The sequence below is a fragment of the Leucoraja erinacea genome, chromosome 22 (assembly GCF_028641065.1).
Source record: "Leucoraja erinacea ecotype New England chromosome 22, Leri_hhj_1, whole genome shotgun sequence".
NCBI lineage: Eukaryota > Metazoa > Chordata > Chondrichthyes > Rajiformes > Rajidae > Leucoraja > Leucoraja erinaceus.
This window is the reverse complement of record NC_073398.1, coordinates 25,350,291-25,370,991: the sequence shown is the minus strand read 5'-3', so window position 1 is coordinate 25,370,991 and position 20,701 is coordinate 25,350,291. Positions and strand designations below refer to the sequence as shown.

The window sequence follows — 20,701 nt, the reverse complement described above, 5'->3', positions numbered from 1 at the left end:
GGGGATATGGGGAGAAGGCAAGAACGGGGTACTGATTGGGGATGATCAGCCATGATCACATTGAATGGCGGTGCTGGCTCGAAGGGCCAAATAGCCTACTCCTGCACCTATTGTCTATTGTCTAAACTCTCAAGGTTGAATGGCTTCCACCATCGATCAACCCTCCATCACAACTAATAATGCCAAGCTATAGAAACCTGACCATATTTTTTTGATTTGGAATGTTTGTTGAATACTCCATGGGTGGGAATACCTGATGCCTTGCACTGTGTCCCTGAGCCCTGATATGTTTTTATCTACATTATGACCATTGACTGTAATCCTAAAATCTTGAACTTATTCATGATCTTGTCTTTAAGATCCTGCAGAACTTTTGATCTTGTCCCAACCCTGGCATGAAGGTCTGACAAGTTTCACACCCATTCAAAGACTATCGAAACAAATTTCACTCCATTTCATATCCTGAAGTGAGCAGTGACCTAGCTTGATTCCCTTGGCGCCTGACCTCCTGCTGCCATGGCCTGCACCCATCTATCTCACTGCTAAACTAATATTCATCATGTCCTTTTGTTTAACAAGCCTTGTTCTGTCACTGTTGCTGATCTGAAATGATAATCTATGCCCATTCCTTCACGAGGACAGAAACTTGTTTGTTCTGAGCCTTTGTTTCCCAGAACATATCCATTTATAACCTCCAACCTCCCTGTAATTAAAAACAACACATAAACAGTAAATCAATGCAAAAAAGACACAACCTTGGATTAGTATGAACAGATCAGATTAACACCAGGTGGCGCCGTACGATGGCAGCCTCGCCAACGTCCTGTCTTGGCCTGTTCTTCTTTTGTTGTTTATAGTTTGTTGTTAAATGTATATTTTAGTGTATCTTTAGTTTTGTATTATGTGGGGGATGGGAATTTTTTTTTATCTCTTTCCTCGACAGAGATGGGACTTTTCCGTATTGTTTATCCGTCCGCACTGCGGCCTAACATCGTGGAGCTGGTGGTCCTTTTGCTGGGGATCGACTTCGGGAGCTCCAACCATTGGAGCCTGCGGACTTAACATCGTGGAGCTCGCGGTCCCGACTTCGACAACTCCAAGCTGCAGGAGCTTTGACCGCTCCGATCACCAGAACTCAATCGCCAGCTGCGGGAGCTTCAATCGTCCTGACTGAGGATGGTTCGACAGCCCTAACCACGGGGGAAAAGGAGAAAAGAAGATAATACATTATTGCCTTCCATCGCAGTGCGCTGTGGTGGATATTAATGTTCATTTTTATGTAGTGTGTGTCTTGTTGCTTTTTTGGTTTGACTGTGTGGCAAATCAAATTCCTTGTATGATTTTTACATACTTGGCTAATAAATTCATTACAATTACAATTAAATGGGCAATGCCCTCACAAGATCAGGCCACTCCAAAATGCTTTGCAACAATGGAATTAGATGTAATAATATGGCCATGTTATTAATGTAATCGAACATAGGAAGACTGCAATTAATTTTATTTGAAATAAATATTTTATGAAATAAATGAAATCTGTGTAATTAAAGAATTTCCACACTACATTTGTATACTTTTAAAGTATCTATTTATGAGATTAATGGTCAGCAATAATGGTGACATCCGCTATGCATAAGTCCTCCTGTGGATGGCAGTATAAGTGTAAATGTTGGATTACAAAGACAGTGCTGGAGTAACTCAGCAGGTCAGGCAGCATCTCTGGAGAACACAGGTCTGTGATGATTTGGACCAGTTCTCTTCTTCAGACTGATTCAATCAGTATGTCTGAAGAAGTGTCCCGACCCGATATGCCATCTATCCAGGTTCTCCAGAGATGCTGACTGACCCACTGAGTTACTCCAGCACTTTGTGTCTTCTTTTTAATAAACCAGCATCTGCAGTTCCTCATATCGTTTATATGTAAGGTCACAGGCAGCCCTGCAGTGTAACACGCAACAACAAAGTACAATTGCAGCAAAGGAGGACATAATTGGCTGACTTTGTGCTGGGGAGATTTTTTTGTTTCTCATTTTGTGTGTTTACCATGAGCGTGAGTGTAATTCATGCTACTCCACAAATTCAGCAGTGCATGCGTGATACATGCACGCCGGTGATATGCAAAGTAGGTAGCCCGTGAAGTGAGTACTTGTTTAATGCTGATCTGATGCCAATACTGCTCAGTGATTCAGTTAACAGGAGGGCAGCCGATCTGGAAAACTCAAAAACTCTACCCTGTCAAATCCATAAGAGTGTTGGAAGGAAATGCAGACATTGGTTTACATCGAGGATAGACACAAAATGCTGGAGCAACTGAGCGGGAGTGGCAGCATCTCTGGAGAGAAGGAATGGATGACATTTCGGGTCAAGACTCTTCTTCAGACTGAAGTCAGACTGACTTCTTCTGGTATGAAGAAGGGTCTCGACCCAAAACGTCACCCATTCCTTTTCTCCAGAGTTGCTGCCTGTCTTGCTGAGTTACTCCAGCATTTTGTGTCTAATGGGCCTGTCCCACTTAGGCAATTTTTTTGGCAACTACAGGCGACTAGTTTGTCGCCACATGTTTGCCTGTGGTCGCCGGGAGTAGTCTCCTCGGTCGCGCAATAAGGCGTAGCGTCTTTCTGGTCGCCGCTAAATTTTAAGAGCGTAGCGTGACTTCTCCCGATGTAGGTGCTGTCGTAGGTTGTTGTCAGGAAGATATAGATTGTCGCTGTTTTTTCGGTGACCTGCTACGACTATGACAGTTGCCAGCAGTTGCCTAAAAAATCGCCAAGTGGGACAGACCAATAAGTCCATAAGGTTGCTGTATATTTCAACGAGGTCCACCCCCCCCTATCCGCTCCCCCCTCTAAAGTCTAGAGAGTACAGCAGTAAAGCCATCCCCTGCACTCACCACTCCATCTGCACTATTTAAAGCAACCAACAACTCACTGCATTCTGTTGAGGCCGGGTTGGATAGTAAGTCAACTAAAGAAACAATTAGTAAACCAACATTTGGGGGGAAATGCTGCAGTTGAAATGGACAAGAGAAGCCAGAACTTTGATCACCGTTCCACTGAGAATTCAGTACATTCAAGAGATTGAGGGCCCAGAGAGCAATCCAGACTGTGGGAGAGGCTGATGGAGAGGGACAGAAAGGCCCTCAGCAAGAAGCCTAAGCCACAAATAGCATTGAGAAACAGACGTGTTAATGAAGGGGCGAGAGCTTGGCTCGCCCCTGGGGTAATGAAGGTAACGCAGGAAAATGTGAGGTTATCCTGTTTGAATGGAAGAATAGAAACCTAGTTATTATTTAAACAGAGTGATACTACAGTATGTTCCAGTACTTAGGGATTTGGGCTCTTTTGTTCAGGAGCCGGAAAAGGTTATCATGCATGTAAAACAAGCGATTAGAAAGTCCAATGGAATGCTAGCCTTATTCTAGGAGTTTTAAGAGTAGGTTAGTCTTGATGCTACTGCAGACTCCCCCCTTGAGTACCATGTACAGTTTTGGTGGCTGTATTTAGGGTAAGAAGTGCTTCCATTAAAGACAGTGACCAGAAGATTAACTGGGCTGATTTTTGGGATGAAGGAGTTAACCGTTGAAGAAAAATTGAATAGACTGAGCATACACGCTGAGTGTAAAAGAATGAGAAGTGATCCAACTAAAACATTAAATTCAATGAGGAATTATCAGTTCTATGCTGAAAAGATGATTCCACGTGGGGATATTTAGAATTAGAAGGCAGTTTCAGATTAAGAGGTTGTCCATTTCAGATGGAAAAGAGGATGATTCATCATTTGATGCATCGTGAGTCTTTGGAAGTCCTTACCCAAGAGGGACTTGTATTCAAAGTGGAGAAAGACTTTCATTTAAACTACAAGGGAGTCAGGAGTATGGGGAGAGAATGTGAAAGTGACTGAGGCCAAGACTGGATTAGCCACAAATGTAGTGAATGGGGTTGCATGCTTGAGGACTGACTGGGCTCATCCTGCTCCTGTTTCTTATGTTCATCACAAGAGCACCCAAACTCTCTGCTCCAGTGGAGGCTGGTTCATGTAATGAGAGCAGCAGGCAGCACATGCACTGAGATTTGGGGTTGAGAGGGGAAGATAGATTAGCCTTGATTGAATGGCAGAGTAGACTTACTTAATGGGCCAAATAGCCTAATTCTGCTCCGAGAACTTATGATCTAATGAACATGTTTCTCGTCTATCCTTAGTAAATATAAGCTATGCGAAGTGGGCCATTTGCATGGCTGCTCCTTCATTCAATAAATTGTAATCCTGTATGACCCCCAGGGACCATATGTCTTCTAATAACTGAAAATCTAATTAGCTGTTTAGAATATGCTCAGACTTTGAGTAGAGAATTCCAAAGATTCACCCCCCTCAGAGTTTTTCTTTGTCAAAGGTTCCCAAAGACAATGGAAGCAAAGAACTACAGATGCTGGTTTATACCAAAGATAGATACAAAGTGCTGGTGTAACTCAGTGGGTCAGGCAGCATCGTTGGAGAAAAAAGATAGGTGTTGCTTCGGGTCAGTACCCATCTTTGGACTGGAGTCTTTGCACTTTGCACTGGAATCTTTAGCACTTGTGTCTATCTCCCAAAGACATAAGGCTGACCCCTTATTTTGTCCACTAGTTCCAGATATCCCCAGGACAGGAAACAATAATCCAGCATCTACACCGCCAAGCCCATAAGAATGTTGTTTATTTCAATGAGATTATCTTCTAAAGTCTGGAGAGTGCTGGCCTAGACTGCTTAATCTTTCCTCATGGGACGGCACGGTGGTGCAGCAGTAGAGTTGCTGCCTTACAGCACTGGAGACCCAGGTTCAATCCTGTCCACGGGTGCTGTCTGTAAGGAGTTTGCACATTCTCCCCGTGACTACGTGGGCTTTCTCCGAAATCTTTGGTTTCCTCGCACATATCAAAGACGTACAGGTTTGTTGGTTAATTGGCTTGGTATAAGTGTCAATTGTCCCTAGTGTGTGTAGGGTAGTGTTAATGTGCAGTGTTAATCGCTGGTCGGTGCAGACTCGGTGGGCTGAAGATCCTGTTTTCACACTGTAGCTCTAAGCTTAACTAAATAAACTAAAAATAAAACAAATCTGCATTCTCAGCAATCAAACTGGTGAATCTTTGCTGCATTTTTCCCTATCACAAGTATATCATTGCATGAGTGCAGACCCATACACTATATTCCATATCCATAATTAGAGCAAGATGTGTCCAAATATTTGCTCAAATGCTTTTGCAATAAAGGCCAACGTTCTGTTTGTCTTCCCAATTGCTTCCTGTACCTATATAATGAATGCCTTTGTCTGTTGGAGATGACCGTACATGCCTTCAATACTTGAAACTTATAAATTAAAAATGATCGTGCAAATGAGGAAATGCAACATGAGGAGAATTGGGCATGAGTGTGTCTCTCACAATTTCATGGTCACCTGTGGCTAAAGTATTCAATTATATCCAAGATGCAAAGTCAATGAATGGGCACTTGATCCTTGTCAGTCTGCGTAGTTTCTTGAGTATTGTGAAGCAACACATTATTTTTTCAAGAGCTGTGGAGCTGTATCAGTGGCGATCGCTCTATACATTTGACTGATGTACCGACCTGTGACCACGGTGAAGAAGGCATTTGGCATGCATGCCTTCATTGGTCAGGGCAATGAGTACAGGAATTGGGAGGTCATTTTACAAATGTAACTTGTAGAAGTTAGTGAGATCTGATTTGGTTCTGTGTACGGGTGCCCTGTTTTAGGGAGGATGTCATTAAGCTGGGAAGGGTGCCAAAAAAGATCACCAGAAACATAAAATCATGAGAGGTTGATGGCCACAGTCTTTTTCCCAGGGTAGATAGACCAGGTGATGCGCTGTGGAACAAGCTGCCAGTGGAAGTTGTAGAAGAGAAGAGGGTGACTTTTAAAAGATATTCATGCTGGAAAGGAACATGTTTAGATGGATTTGGGCCACTTGCAGGTAAATAGGATTCGCTCTGTTATAAAACCTGGTTGGTATGGACAGGTTGGGTCATGAAGGGCACTGTTTCTGTGCTCTATGACTAGAAGGAATTAGTCTACGGAAGCAGTGGGAATTGTGCGTAAGACCCCCGCCTCTCACCGTCAAGCTGCAGCCTGGTCTCTAGCTTCATCTCCAAAATCTAGTTACTGACCCACTGAAACCATTCATTCACCCCCGACTCTCTCTTCTCTGCCCTCCTCTGTCATTCACACCCACCCTCAAGCTGCCGATATCTCCTGCCCCTCCGTCCTTAGTCATCTCACGCCGAACTCTGAACGAGGCCCCTCACCACTTTACCCCCCTGGAGAGAGAACTCCGCCCATCCCCGGCCCTGCTCTTCCTTCCCCGTGGCTCTGCATTCCTGCCCCGGCTCACTGCCTCACTCACTCTCCGCCTTCCCCGCTCCGGGTGGGTCACACTCCAGTCCGCGTTTTGCAGCAGCTCTGAGTCCGAGTGCGGGGTCGGTGAGGAGAGGAGAGGATCGGGAGAGGAGTGGAGCGGAGAGCGGTCGGTCCATAACCGGAGCTGGCCCCGAGCTCTCGGCAGCGGCTCACTGACCGCGGCAGCGATCACACGGAGCTTCAGTGATCCGCTGGGAGCCGGTGCCCTGACTCTCCCCCAGTCCCACCTCCTCCCCCTTACTCGACCCATTCTACCATCTGACCCCTTGCCCCTCACTCATTTGTCTTCACTCTCTTTCTATCCCTTTATCGCCTATTCTTTTCACCTATTCTCTCCCTCGCACCTCTTCATCTCCTCACCGCCCGTTCCTCCCCCCACTTCCTTGCTCCCCACTCTTCAGTTCCCCTGCCAGTCTTTATTTCCACGTCTTCCTGCCTCTCTCTCCAGCTGTGTGCCACCCAGACCCCCGCTTGAACTGAGATAGGGGCTCATCAATCAGCAGCGTTGGTGCATCTCGGCCGTTGTCCAGGATGTGCTGCTGGCTGGCTCTATGTGTCACGGTCCAGGCAGCTCTGCTCTGGCAGATAGTGGTTGGAGCAACTTCAGCTCAATTCTCCCAGCCCTACTATCACCAGGAGAACGGTAAGTGTCAACTTTATTATCTCTGTACAGGATGTGACCGGGCTGGCACTTATTACCTTATTGCACTATCTGCAGAGAAAGGGATGAATATTTCTGCTCCTTCTTCCCTCTCCCCCACCGCAGCCCGTCTGACTTGCTCTGTCTGTCCATGTCCCCCAGATACATGGTCTGACTTGCTGAGCAACTCCAGCACTTTGTGATTTACTCTGATCAGTATTGTCTGCAGAATCATCAGTGCAGTGCTGTTTGCCCATCTCTCCCAGTGTGCTGCCTGGCTGAATTTGCCTCCTTCTCTATCTGTCTGATCTCTCTCTTTCTCTCTCTCTATCATCACTCACTTTTGATCTTTTTCCACAAGCCCCGCCAGTCCCAGGTGCTTTCCGCTCCCTTGGAAGCACTGAAATAACTTTATTTTGCACAATGATGCCTGCAGTTATTGACTGGCAGTCCCACAGGTCCCCTCTCCTGTTTACTCCCCAGTCCCTGAAAGGTTTCTGTGCTTCACTTGTTCACTTTTCCTTTATTTGGGCAGTGTAGTCAGAAAGTGAACATCATAAACATCAGCTTGTGGGTGAAAAACAAACATGAAGTGGTGGTGGGAGCCTCCCAGACAGACGGGTTGTGGGTTTAGTATTCCCAATGCTTGATCTGTGAGGGCCGGACAACTCCTGATTAAACATCCTCTGTTGAACCATGGATGAGAGTGACCCATAGATTCCAGGTTTGCCCTCAGACAATGAGCGACTATTCTTGTGAGCAAATGTCCGTTGCTTTTTCACAGTGAGGTTTTGTACTAATAGGTAAAACTCTCTGTGTAAAGAGTCTCATAGTGGTGGGTACAGGTTGATTATTATTGTGGGGACAGTGTTGGTGGGCTCGTTCTGTTGAGGTGGAATATGTTAGTGTAAGGTATGGGAGCATTGCATTCTGTTAGTGGATAACATAGAAACATAGAAATTAGGTGCAGGAGTAGGCCATTCGGCCCTTCGAGCCTGCACCGCCATTCAATACGATCATGGCTGATCATCCAATTCAGTATCCTGTACCTGCCTTCTCTCCATACCCCCTGATCCCTTTAGCCACAAGGGCCACATCTAACTCCCTCTTAAATATAGCCAATGAACTGGCCTCAACTACCTTCTGTGGCAGAGAATTCCAGAGATTCACCACTCTCTGTGTGAAAAATGTTTTTCTCATCACGGTCCTAAAAGATTTCCCCCTTATCCTTAAACTGTGACCCCTTGTTCTGGACTTCCCCAACATCGGGAACAATCTTCTTGCATCTAGCCTGCCCAACCCCTTAAGAATTGTGTAAGTTTCTATAAGATCCCCCCTCAATCTTCTAAATTCTAGCGAGTACAAGCCGAGTCTATCCAGTCTTTCTTCATATGATAGTCCTGACAGGTTTGTTTCCAAATAAATACCTTATTCCTAACATTAGCAGTCATACAAATGGAAATATGATATTGTCTTCATTCACGTTGCATATGCCATCATTTTCAGTACAATATTTGTAGTGTATTGGCAACATTTTGAGTTCTAAGCATTCAGTCAGCAAAAGATGGAGTGGCAAAGTGGTGCAAGGGTTAAGTTGCTGCCCTACAGCTCCAGGGATCCAAGTGTGATCCTGACTACAGCTGCTGTCTGTGTGGAGTTTGTACATTCTCCTCGTGACTGCGTATGTTTTCCACGGGTGCTCCGGCTTCCTCCCATGCTCCAAAGACGTACAGGTTTGTAGTTTGACAAAACATGCTGGAGTAACTCAGCGGGACAGGCAGCATCTCTGGAGAGAAGGAATGGGTGATGTTTTTGGTCAAGATCCTTCTTCAGACTAGGTTAATTGGCTTCAGTAAAATTATAAATTGTTCCCAGTGTATACAATAGTGCTAGTGTATAGGGTGATTTCTGGTCGGCTCGGACTCAGTGGGCCGAAGGGTCAGTTTCCACGCTGTATCTAAAGATTATTTTACAGGGGCCCAGCCACTTGATGGCTGGAAACTGGTGGAAACAGATTAATTACATTTGAATTGAGTAGAATTGATTTGGGTTGAATTAATTTGAATACTTTATTGTCACATGTGGCAAATCACAGTGAAATTCGTTGCTTGCATACTACCCAAGATATGCAAATAGTCGCCACAAAAGGGCACCGATAAAGTTACAATGAATCCTGTGCCAGGTTACAAACAAAATGGTGAAATGCTTTGCAGATCAGGCAGTGTTTATGGAGAAAACATTTCAAGTCAGTGATCTTTCATCACTGTATCTATTTCATCATCTATATCTCTTCACAGGTGCTGTCTGACCTGTTGAGTCTTTCCAGCATCTGTAGTTTTCTGCCCTGGTCACAGTAATGCTGGCTTCTGGTCTGATGTTTCATAACACTGAAGTACAGTACTCTCAGTATAGGTCTTTCATTGCATCACCTAATTATTCCTGGGTAAGATATTACTGGTGGCATCACAGGTAAATAGGGTGGTCAAGATTTTTCGTACATTGACCTTCATCATTCAGGGTTTTGAGAATTTAGGCCATTCTGTTGCAGCTGTGCTGAGTTTTTGCTCACTTTGCTATAGCAAGGATGTTGTCAAGCTGGAAAGAGTGCATAGAAAACTTACTAGGTTGTTGTCAGGACTCGAGGGCTTGAGGTATAGATTCAGATTCAGATTCAGATTCAATTTTAATTGTCATTGTCAGTGTACAGTACAGAGACAACGAAATGCATTTAGCATCTCCCTGGAAGAGCAACATAGCAAACGATTTGAATAAATAATAATAAGTGTCGGGGGGGGGGGGGGGGGGGGGGGGGGGGGTGATTGGCAGTCACTGAGGTACGTTGTTGAGTAGAGTGACAGCCGCCAGAAAGAAGCTGTTCCTCGACCTGCTGGTTCGGCAACGGAGAGACCTGTAGCGCCTCCCGGATGGTAGGAGGGTAAACAGTCCATGGTTGGGGTGAGAGCAGCCAAAAGATGGAGTGGCAAAGTGTTTGTGCAGGAGGCTGTAGAGGCTGTAGAGATAGTTTGTGCAGGAGGCTGATGGGTGACCTTATAGAGATGTATAAAATCATGAGGGCAATAGATTTGGTGAATGCACAGTCTTTTACTCTGGGTAGGGGAATCTAGAACCAGAGGACATAGGTTTGAGGTGCGAGGAACAAGATTTAATACAAATTTTTCACTTTTCAGAAACGTTTTCACTCAGAGAATGGTGGGTATTTGGAACGTGCTGTCAGAAGAGGGAGTTGAGACAGGCACTATAACAGCATTTAAAAGCCACTTGGATAAGCGCATGGATAGGAAAGGTTTAGAGGGATATTGGCCAAACACGACAATGGCATTAGCTTAGATTGGGCTTCTTGGTCAGCCAGGGTGAGATGGGCCGAATGGCTTGTTTCCATGTTGTATGTCTCAATGTCTCATTTTGGGACAAATAGGTCAGTCATGTGGTATCACTGGGATATTCGGGTTAAAGAAGGCAATATCACATACTCCTGCCCCTCATCTGGAGGAAAATGTGGGAACATTTGGAAAGCAAAATAACATGGCCCAAACCAGGAAATGTTGGTGTACAGGGTGTGTGAGGTTATGATATGGAAAGGATGCTGGCAGTTACAGCAAGCATTTATGATTTCCAAGAGTAAGTTGGCCTCAATTTCAAAGTAGAAAAATAGGGATTGTCCTGCTGAGATCAGACAGGCATTTAGTCAGACCTCATTTGGAGCACTGTTTGCAGTTTTGGTACCCCATGTCCAAAACAGCAGGTAGTTGGCTTAGACCCAGGGCTGCATGAATTCACGAGGTTGGAAAACATACTCATCCCAGGAATTAATGAGGAAAGATTGAGTAAAGTTTGAACTATACTCACTGGAGTTTAAAATAATGGGAGGTTCAGGTTCAGGCGAGGTGAGACAGGGCTGTAAAAGGGGTTGACAGAGTCACTGCTACGAGAAAGTTTCCTCCACCTGGATAATCATGATCTGGAGAACACGGCCTCAGGTTTAATGCTTGTGACGAGAAAGAGGGAATATTTATTTGTGCAGATTAATTCAATTTGAATTGAGTAGAATTGATTTGGGTTGAATTAATTTGAATACTTTATTGTCACATGTGGCAAATCACAGTGAAATTCGTTGCTTGCATACTACCCAAGATATGCAAATAGTCGCCACATAAAGTTACAATGAATCCTGTGCCAGATTACAAACAAAATGGTGAAATGCTTTGCAGATCAGGCAGTGTTTATGGAGAAAACATTTCAAGTCAGTGATCTTTCATCACTATATCTATTTCATCATCTATATCTCTTCACAGGTGCTGTCTGACCTGTTGAGTCTTTCCAGCATCTGTAGCTTTTGGTGTTCAAGTAATGAGTTTACTCAGTCCGCCTAGACCTACCTGATGTCCCGGTTGAGAAACACTTTAATTCTCCTTCCCACTCCCACATTGACCTTTCTGTTCAGATTCAGATTCAGATTCAGATTCAATTTTAATTGTCATTGTCAGTGTACAGTACAGAGACAACGAAATGCATTTAGCATCTCCTTTGAAGAGCGACATAGCAAACGATTTTGAATTAAAAAAATAAATAATAAGTGTCCGTGGGGGGGGTGATTGGCAGTCACCGAGGTACGTTGTTTAGTAGAGTGACAGCGGCCGGAAAGAAGCTGTTCCTCGACCTGCTGGTTCAGCAACGGAGAGACCTGTAGCGCCTCCCGGATGGTAGGAGGGTAAACAGTCCATGGTTGGGGTGAGAGCAGTCCTTGGCGATGCTGAGCGCCCTCCGCAGACAGCGCTTGCTTTGGACAGACTCAATGGAGGGGAGCGTGGAACCGGTGATGCGTTGGGCAATTTTCACCACCCTCTGCAATGCCTTCCGGTCGGAGACAGAGCAGTTGCCATACCATACTGTGATGCAGTTGGTAAGGATGCTCTCGATGGTGCAGCGGTAGAAGTTCACCAGGATCTGAGGAGACAGATGGACCTTCTTCAGTCTTCTCAGGAAGAAGAGACGCTGATGAGCCTTCTTGATCAGAGTAGAGGTATTGTGGGTCCAAGAGAGGTCATCGGAGATGTTGACTCCCAGGAACCTGAAGCTAGAAACACGTTCCACCTCCGTCCCGTTAATGTGGATGGGGGTGTGCGTGCCGCCTCTGGACTTCCTGAAGTCTACAATGAGCTCCTTGGTCTTCTTGGAGTTAAGGGCCAGGTTGTTGTCAGCGCACCATGCTGCTAAGTGCTGGACCTCCTCCCTGTAGGCCAGCTCATCGTTGTTGCTGATGAGGCCAATCACCGTTGTATCATCTGCATACTTGATGATGGTGTTAGTACCATGTACAGGTGTGCAGTCATAGGTGAAGAGGGAGTAGAGGAGGGGGCTCAGCACACAGCCCTGAGGGACGCCGGTGTTCAGGGTGAGGGTTGAAGAGGTGTGCTTGTCTAACCTCACAGACTGGGGTCTGTTGGTTAGAAAGTCCAGTATCCAGTTGCAGAGGGAGGGGTCGATGCCCAGGTTACCGAGTTTGGTGATCAGTTTTGATGGAATAATGGTGTTGAATGCTGAGCTGTAATCGATGAACAGCATTCTTACATAAGTGTCTCTGTTGTCAAGGTGGGAGAGGGCGGAGTGAAGTGCCGTTGAGATGGCATCCTCCGTACTCCTGTTCTTGCGATAGGCAAACTGATAGGGATCCAGTGTGGGGGGTAGGCAGCTTTTGAGGTGTGCCAGGACCAGCCTCTCGAAGCACTTGGTGATGATGGGGGTAAGTGCAACTGGGCGGAAGTCGTTGAGGCTTGCCGCAGTGGAGTGTTTTGGCACTGGCACGATGGAGGTGGCTTTAAGGCAAGTGGGGACAACTGCTTGGGCAAGTGACAGGTTGAAGATGTCAGTCCAGACGTCCGTCAGCTGCGCAGCACAGGCACTGAGCACGCGCCCGGGGATGCCGTCAGGGCCAGCAGCCTTACGTGCATTAGTCCTACTCAGTGCCACGTACACGTCGTAGGGGGTGAGTGTGAGGGGTTGGTGATCGGCAGGTAGCACAGCCTTGATGGCTGTCTCTAGATTGTCCCTGTCGAAGCGGCCATAGAAGTGATTCAGCTCCTCAAGGAAGGAGGCGTCGCTGGATGTGGGGTGATGTTGGAGGGTCTGTAGTCCGTGATGGCCTGGATGCCTTGCCACATGCGTCGGGGGTCGGAGTTGTTGTTGAAGTGCTCCTCAATCCTGAGCTTATGGCAATGCTTGGCCTTCCTGATGCCCCTCTTCAGGTTAGCCCTGGATGAACTGTAGGCTCGAGCATCGCCTGACCTGAAAGCGGTGTCCCGTGCTTTCAGCAGTAGCCTGACCTCGCTGTTCATCCATGGCTTCTGATTCGGGTATATGGTCACCTGTTTGAGGGAGGTGACACTATTGATGGTGGAGTTTATAAAGTCCAGAACAGAGGATGTATAGGAATCAAGGCCTCCTCCATTGTCAGAGTGAGGCTAATCGCAAATTGGAGGAACAGCATCTCATATTTCGCTTGAGCAGCTTACAATCCGGTGGTATGAATATTGATTTATCTAAGTTCAAGTCAACTCCCTCTCTCTCCATCCCTCCTCGACCCACGTCACACCAGGTTCCCGTTCTCACCCCGCAAACCATTCTGAAGAAGGGTCTCGACCCAAAACATCACCAATCCCTTCTCTCCAGCGATGCTGCCTATCCCTGCTGAGTTACTCCAGTATTTTGTGTCTATAATGAGTTTAGTCAATGGTTGAACGGGACTGATTAGGATCATCCTGTGAGGCAGATGACGTGGCTGAGGTTCTAACTGAGAACTTCCCATCACCGATTCACCAGTGAAGGGGTTTCTCCCAATGCAAGGATAACTGAGGAGGCAGCCGTCATATTGAATAGGTGGTTAACAGGCTGATGTGTATAAAAAATCCTTCATGTCGAAAAGTAGTTTGACTAATGTAACATGTGGAATGTTATCAAAGGGAAAATCCTTTGGGTTAAAGGAATCGTGGCAGCATCACTGTAAAATTGGCTCAGGAACAAAAAGTACAAAGTAGCAAAAAACAAAGTGCTGGAGAAAGACAGCGGGTCAGGCAGCATCTGTGGAGGGGAATGAACAGTCAACGTTTTGGGTCGCGACTGTTCTACTGGACTGAGAGAGGGGAAGGGAGATAGCAAGAATAGAGAGGTAAGGAGATGGGGGGTGGGGGCCGAGGTCTGGCAGTTCCAAGGAGGGATGGAGTGGTAGAAGGACTCAGGTGGGGAGAGAGAGATGGAGAAAAGAACAGAAGGTGAAGGTAACAAGGGGCTTCAGATGATGGAATCTGATGGGGAAGGAAGATGGAGTGGAACCAAATAGGGCAGGTGGGAACAAGAGGGGTAGGGGAGCCAATGGGATAGGTATGAAGGTGATGAACAGTGAGTGGGGTAGAAGCAGCATGAGATGAGGTGGGGTGTAGAGGGAAAGAAGGGTGTGCACACAAAATGCTGGAGTATCTCAACGGGACAGACATCCCTGGAGAGAAGGAGCATTTCGGGTCAAGACCCTTCATTAGAAAGAAGGGTGTAAGCGGGAGGATCTGTGTGGAGAAAGGGACTGAGGATGTGGCGAAAGCAGTTACCTGATATTTGAGCATTCAGTGCTCATACAAAGGTGGACTATGAAGTGCTGTGCCACTGGTTTGCATTTTTCTTTGCCTTGGCAGTGAAGGCGGCTGAATGGAAATGGGGAAGAGAATTGTAATGGGTAGCAACCAAGAGCATTGGTGGAGGTGTAGGGGCAGGTGTTGCAGTGGAAAGTGCCTGAGGATAGGAGGGATAAGCGAATCAGAGAATCATAGAGAAAGCAGAAAGGGGTGGTGAGGGGAAGATGTGACAGATGGTGGGATCACATAGTAGATGGCGGAAATGTCAAAGAATGATGTGCTCGATGCAAAGGCTGGTGGGACAAAAGATGAGGACCAGGGGAACTGTATCCTTGTTCCCTCTGGGGGAAGGTGGGATGAGATCAGATGTGCCTGAAATGGTGGAGATGAGGGCAAGGGCACCACAGATCACACTGAGGAGAAAAGGTTTGTTTCCTGACGAAGGAGAACATATCCAATGTCTAGGAGTGGAGGACCTTGTCTCGAGAATTTTTTTTTAAACAGATGAGGCAGAGGAACTGAGAGAAAGGGATGGTGTCCGTACGAGAGGCAGGATGGGAGGAGGTAGCTGTGAGAGTCTAGGAAGCAGTGGGAGTCTAGGCAGCAGTGGGAGTCTAGGCAGCTGTGGCAGTCTAGGTAGTTGTGGCAGTGGATACTTTATCTCCTGAGATGGGAATAGAGAGATCAAGAACGAGGAACGAGGTGTCGGAAATAGCCCCAGTGAATTTGAGAGCAGGGCAGAAGATAGTAGTGAAGTGGATCAAATCAATGAATTCAATCGCAGTTGAATTTCAAACAGGAGGAAGGTATATAGTGATGGAGTTACCCATGTGGGCATGTCAAAGTTTGCAATTGACTTAAGGAGGTTCTGAGGAAACCTCAATAACTTGAAACATTCGCTTTGTTACTTTTCCACAGATGCTGCCTGACCTGATGTGTATTTCCAGCATTTTCTGTTTGTTTGAACAATCTAAGTGGTCATTCCCCATGTGCTCTCCACCGCTCCTGCTTCAATGCAGCTTAAAACATGCTAGTTTTCTATTTCCAGTTCTAATGAAGGGTCATCCACCTGAAATGTTAATTCTGATCTTCTGGCGAAGCTGCTCGACTATTTCCAGCAGTTTTTGTTTTCATTTCAGATTTTCAGCAACTGAAGTTATGTTTTTTGTTTCTCGATTATGGAGTTTACATTCTTTTAACCAGACCTGCCCCATAAACTGCGTGCCGTGTTTACACAACCAGCTACATGGGATGTGTTTTAGTCATTAATGTCAATTTTAACTGAGGATCCAACACCAGTTTCATTCAGGATCTGTAAAATAGTGCAATAAAATATCAAAAAAGACTTTATATCCAGCTGGGGTTAAGCATCTGGTGACAATTTGGAGAGTCACTCAAAGCAATTGCGGGAGACTCTCCTCAGGGCCGATGTAACTTGGCATGGGGTTATATCACGGACAGAGTTATTGTTAACCAATCATTAATGGCTGTGAGGATTTTGGCCACGTGCTACATTTCATGCTGGCCTTCGGCCTAAGCGTAGTCAAAATGTGGGAAAAAAAATTAAAAGCTGCAGATGCTGTAAATCTGAAATAAAACAAGAAAATGCTGGAAGAAGGAACAGCAGACACTGAAGATAGCCACAAAATGCTGGAGTAACAGCTGGACAGGCAGCATCTCTGGAGAGAAGGAACGGGTGACCCTTCTTCAGTTACTCCAACATTTTTTGTGTTTATCTTCAGAAAATGCTGGATTTCGATTCACCTCCATCCCATTGAGGATATTGGACTTTGTCTAAAGAACTGATGCGCTACAATGCCGATAAATATATCTTCCCCTTGTATTCTGTATCTTTCTCTTCACTAAAAGAAAAGTGAGCACAAAGGCAAAGGTGGTCGGAAGAAGACATCCACCTCCTACTGTTACCATATCTGTTGAAGTGGTGACAACATGATTAGGCTGAACCAACTGTAAGGATTGATAGCTTGGGGATGGTCAGGAAAGGAAAAATACAACACGAGGTGAGATTCAGGTAGGAGGAATGAGTGTTTGTATCCAAAAATTATTGAAGCTTGCAATCTGTTGAAGGCATGTGTAAAACCATAGGTCATATCCTGCTAATCAGAGAATGTTTATTTTATCGTTCTATTCCCCCCCCCCATGACCATATTAAATCCTGTTGCACAGTGAACTCTGCTTCTGTGACTGTCACTTTTCATTAATGATCTTATGTAGAACTTATCCCAAGTTTCTTTTGACTGCAAACAGAAGCAAATGCCATTGTTCACAAATCCATGTTGAGCCTTAAGTCAATCTTCTTCTTCCTTTCGTATCCATCTTTTTACAAATATTGACCTCGCTTTCATCGTCTGTCCTGAAAAGGACGCAAGCTTCCGGCGACAATCAGTGGAAGCCATCACGTCGCAATAGATAATGATGGTAGCAGAATTAGCTCAGGATACTTCCAGTTTCCAGCCCCGCGACGTGGACTCTTCTGCTCTGGGGCCCTTAAGTCAATGATTCCAAGTAATCAGCATCTCTGTCAATGATGGTCAATTGAAGGAATCTGTACGGTGCTGACATTATATTGCCAGGTGTAAGCTCCTGGTGACCGCCTTTGTGGCCTTGCCACCGAGAGAATGATTTAACCAGCAACAGATCTGCCCAGCACCAGTCGCAGGGAGGGCTTCTGAGATTGTCTAGAACTCGTCACCAAGCAACAGCATGACAAGTTCAGAGAGAATACATCGGAGTGAGTTGATGAGAAAAACATTTTTCACACAGAGAGTGGTGAATCTCTGGAACTCTCTGCCACAGAAGGTAGTTGAGGCCAGTTCATTGGCTAGATTTAAGAGGGAGTTAGATGTGGCCCTTGTGGCTAAAGGGATCGGGGGGTATGGAGAGAAGGCAGGTACAGGATACTGAGTTGATCAGCCATGATCATATTGAATGGCGGTGCAGACTCGAAGGGCCGAATGGCCTACTCCTGCACCTATTTTCTATGTTTCTATGTAATAGGAATTGAGTCCATTCATGCAAAGCAATATCACGCCTCTAACCACGGGTGGCAGAAGGGTTATTAGGTGGACTTTATGTGCATATGGAGAATAGGGAAGCCAGAAGACATTGTTTTAAGATGCAAGGGATAAAGTTTAAATTAGATGTACAGGGCAGGTTTTTTAACACAGAGGGTGGTGGGTGCCTGGAATGTACAGCCAGGGTTGGTGGCGGAGACAGATAGAGTAGTATGTTTAAAAGGCTTTTAGATAGTTACATGGATATGCAGGGAATTGAGGGATATAGATCACGCGCAGGCAGATGAGATTAGTTTATCTCAGTATTTAGTATATTCGGCACAGACACTGTGGGCCAAATCTGATGCTAAGATAAATGAAACTCATCTGCCTGCACACGATCCATACTGTACTGTCCTAGGTTGTATGTTCTTAATGGGAGGCAGTTTCCTCCTGCCCAGCACCAGTCGCAGAGAAGGCTTCTGAGATTGTCTAGAACTCGTCACCAAGCAACAGCATGACAAGTTCAGAGAGAATACATCGGAGTGAGTTGATGAGAAGATTGGTGTCACCCCTGTGGAGGATGCTGAACAGGAGAGGAAGGGTCCAGGTAAAGAAGAGATTCTGATCACCCTGAAGGGAAGATTTGTGGCCAAAGAAGTGAGCATTGAGGTAAAGGGAACGGAAGAACACAGCTCATGTGATGGAGGTTTGGACTGAGTGCAGCTGATCATCCTACTCAGCTAGTCAGTGCTTAAACTAAACCCCATGCAGTGGTACCGAGTCTGGGTGGTGACAGCGTTGGACAGGCCAGGCTCTGCTGATTTAATCTGTTTTCCTGGTCATGGGTCGACCTTGTCCAGTGTCAGTGGCCAAGAGACATGGTAACAATGAGAAACATCGGCAGCATTCACAATCAGACAGCCTGGCATTCAGCACTGTTCTGCACTCTGATGTCAAAGGGAAGGTATGTGTGTGTGTGCAGGTTGTGGGAGTTAGGGGGAAGTTGGAAGAATGTGAAATGGTGGGGAACAAAATTACTGCAGATTCCAACTAGCCACTCTTCCATGAAAGCTCTGTCCTATTTTTGGTGATACTATTGGAGCATGCTCAACACCAGCTGTTGTGATGGAACTCCTGTTTGAGAATATTACTTGCATCCATTCTGACTCTGAAACCATGAGAGGGAAGAGGTTCGGGAGAGGTGTGGGGGGAGATTTGAGGAGGTTGTGTTATCACCTGGTCCCGTTTGAGCAAGACATTCCAGCAATGTAAATGTAAATGTCCTGGTCCTATGGTCAATCACTCTGGGACTGAACAAACTGGTGAATGGCAGCAATTAGGGTCTGGATTCAACAGGGCTGTGGAAGGCTAAGCACAGTTCATAGCAGCAGGGAAATTCCCCACACTGTTGCCTGGGCGACGATATTTACTGGGGCCATGTGCACTTTTCAAATTGGCAAATTTCCTGTGGCTCATAATTTTATTTTTTTTCAACAAGGTTAAACTGTTATATTGATATAAAATCAAGCATTTTTTTCTTTCACGCCAGCTGTTTTATTTAAATAAATGGTGGGCCTTTGACATTACAAGAACATTGTTGGTCCCGACCTGAAACGTCACCTATCCACATTCTCCAGAGATGCTGCCTCACCCGTTTATGTCTTTCCATGAACATTGTTGTTACTGTTTTTCACTGTGGATGATGCCAAAATGCTTTTCACCCACGGTACCCAAAAGGAGTCTTGGGTCACCCTCTGTGTGTCCTGCTGTGTTACTTTAGGAAGGCCGCTACCCTCGGAAGAGCAGTCAGTGATCTGGGAGTAGACTTAACGGAATGCTGAAGGAGTCAATAAGATTTAAGAGGTGTTTGGAAGAGTGGGGAGATTAGGAGATCCTAATTGACAGCAGCCTGAGAATCATTGGTTGTTAAAGAGATTCAGCTGTGTGATGTTATGGAGGGGGAGATGAGGGAATGCAGACAGGAATGTTTTGTCCTGTCAAGCCTGCACAAACTTACTCTTCAAGTCCCCATACATTCTTTACAAAGAGCTGAAATCTTACTCTGCAAAAATAAATCCTCCTCATCCACAAGATCTTGGTGTTCCTGTCCCAGACTACTTGGCTCGTGTGGTTGAGACTTCACTCGTTTCAGTGCAGCATTTAATCTTATCTTACACTTTGATTGAGAAGGCATAAAGAGGAAAGGAGAATGAATGAGTTATTTGATTCTTCACATAGAAATATGTTCTTCCACCAGATAGTAAATAAACAAGCCCTCATTGGTACTGAAAATTCTCTTTCTAAATGTCATCATCTTTTGCTTTTCCATATTGTTGTCCTCTCCCGCAACTACGTGACAATTGTACACCTCCATTTTTTATTTTCTTGGACATCTTTTGATTTGTCATTACATTCTGCCATCAAGTGACTGTGCCCGACACCATTCTCTCTGCAAACCTCTTCACTTGCAACATCGGTCACTTCCTTGATACAGTTGTGTTTTGTTTAGTTTTGTTTTGTTTAGTTTTAGTTTAGTTTAGTTTAGTTTAGTTTAGTTTAGTTTAGTGAAAACAATGTGGAAACAGTCCCTTCGGCCCACCGAGACAGCACCAAATAATGATCACCCATACACTAGTTCTATGTTAACCCAGTTTCGCACCTGGCACACTAGGGACAAATTACAGAAGGCAATTAACCTACAAATCTGTACATCTTTGGCATGTGGGAGGAAACCGGAATACCCGGAGAAAACCCACCCGGTCACAGGGAGAACGTACAAATTCTACACAGACAACACCTGTAATCAGGATTGAACCCAGGTCTCGGGATCGGTAAGGCAGCAACTGTACCACTGTACTGCCCCTAACAGTTTGTAAATATCTACCGTTTCAAGCTTTTGTCCACCTGTGCAAATATTACCAAATGCGACTAATGCCCCTGTCCCACTTAGGAAACCTGAACGGAAACCTCTGGAGACTTTGTGTCGTACCCAAGG

The 20,701-nt window shown here is 45.6% G+C and overlaps 1 protein-coding gene across 1 annotated transcript in view; it reads left to right on the top strand.

Moving 5' to 3' along the window:
* Positions 1-6,345: 6,345 nt before the first annotated feature.
* The window catches only part of kcp (kielin cysteine rich BMP regulator), a 110,586-nt gene continuing 96,230 nt past the window's right edge, over positions 6,346-20,701 (top strand). The window contains exon 1 of the mRNA XM_055653236.1: positions 6,346-7,052. Coding sequence (XP_055509211.1) covers positions 6,941-7,052 — 112 coding nt within the window. The 5' untranslated portion in view covers positions 6,346-6,940. The remainder of the gene's footprint in view (positions 7,053-20,701) is intronic.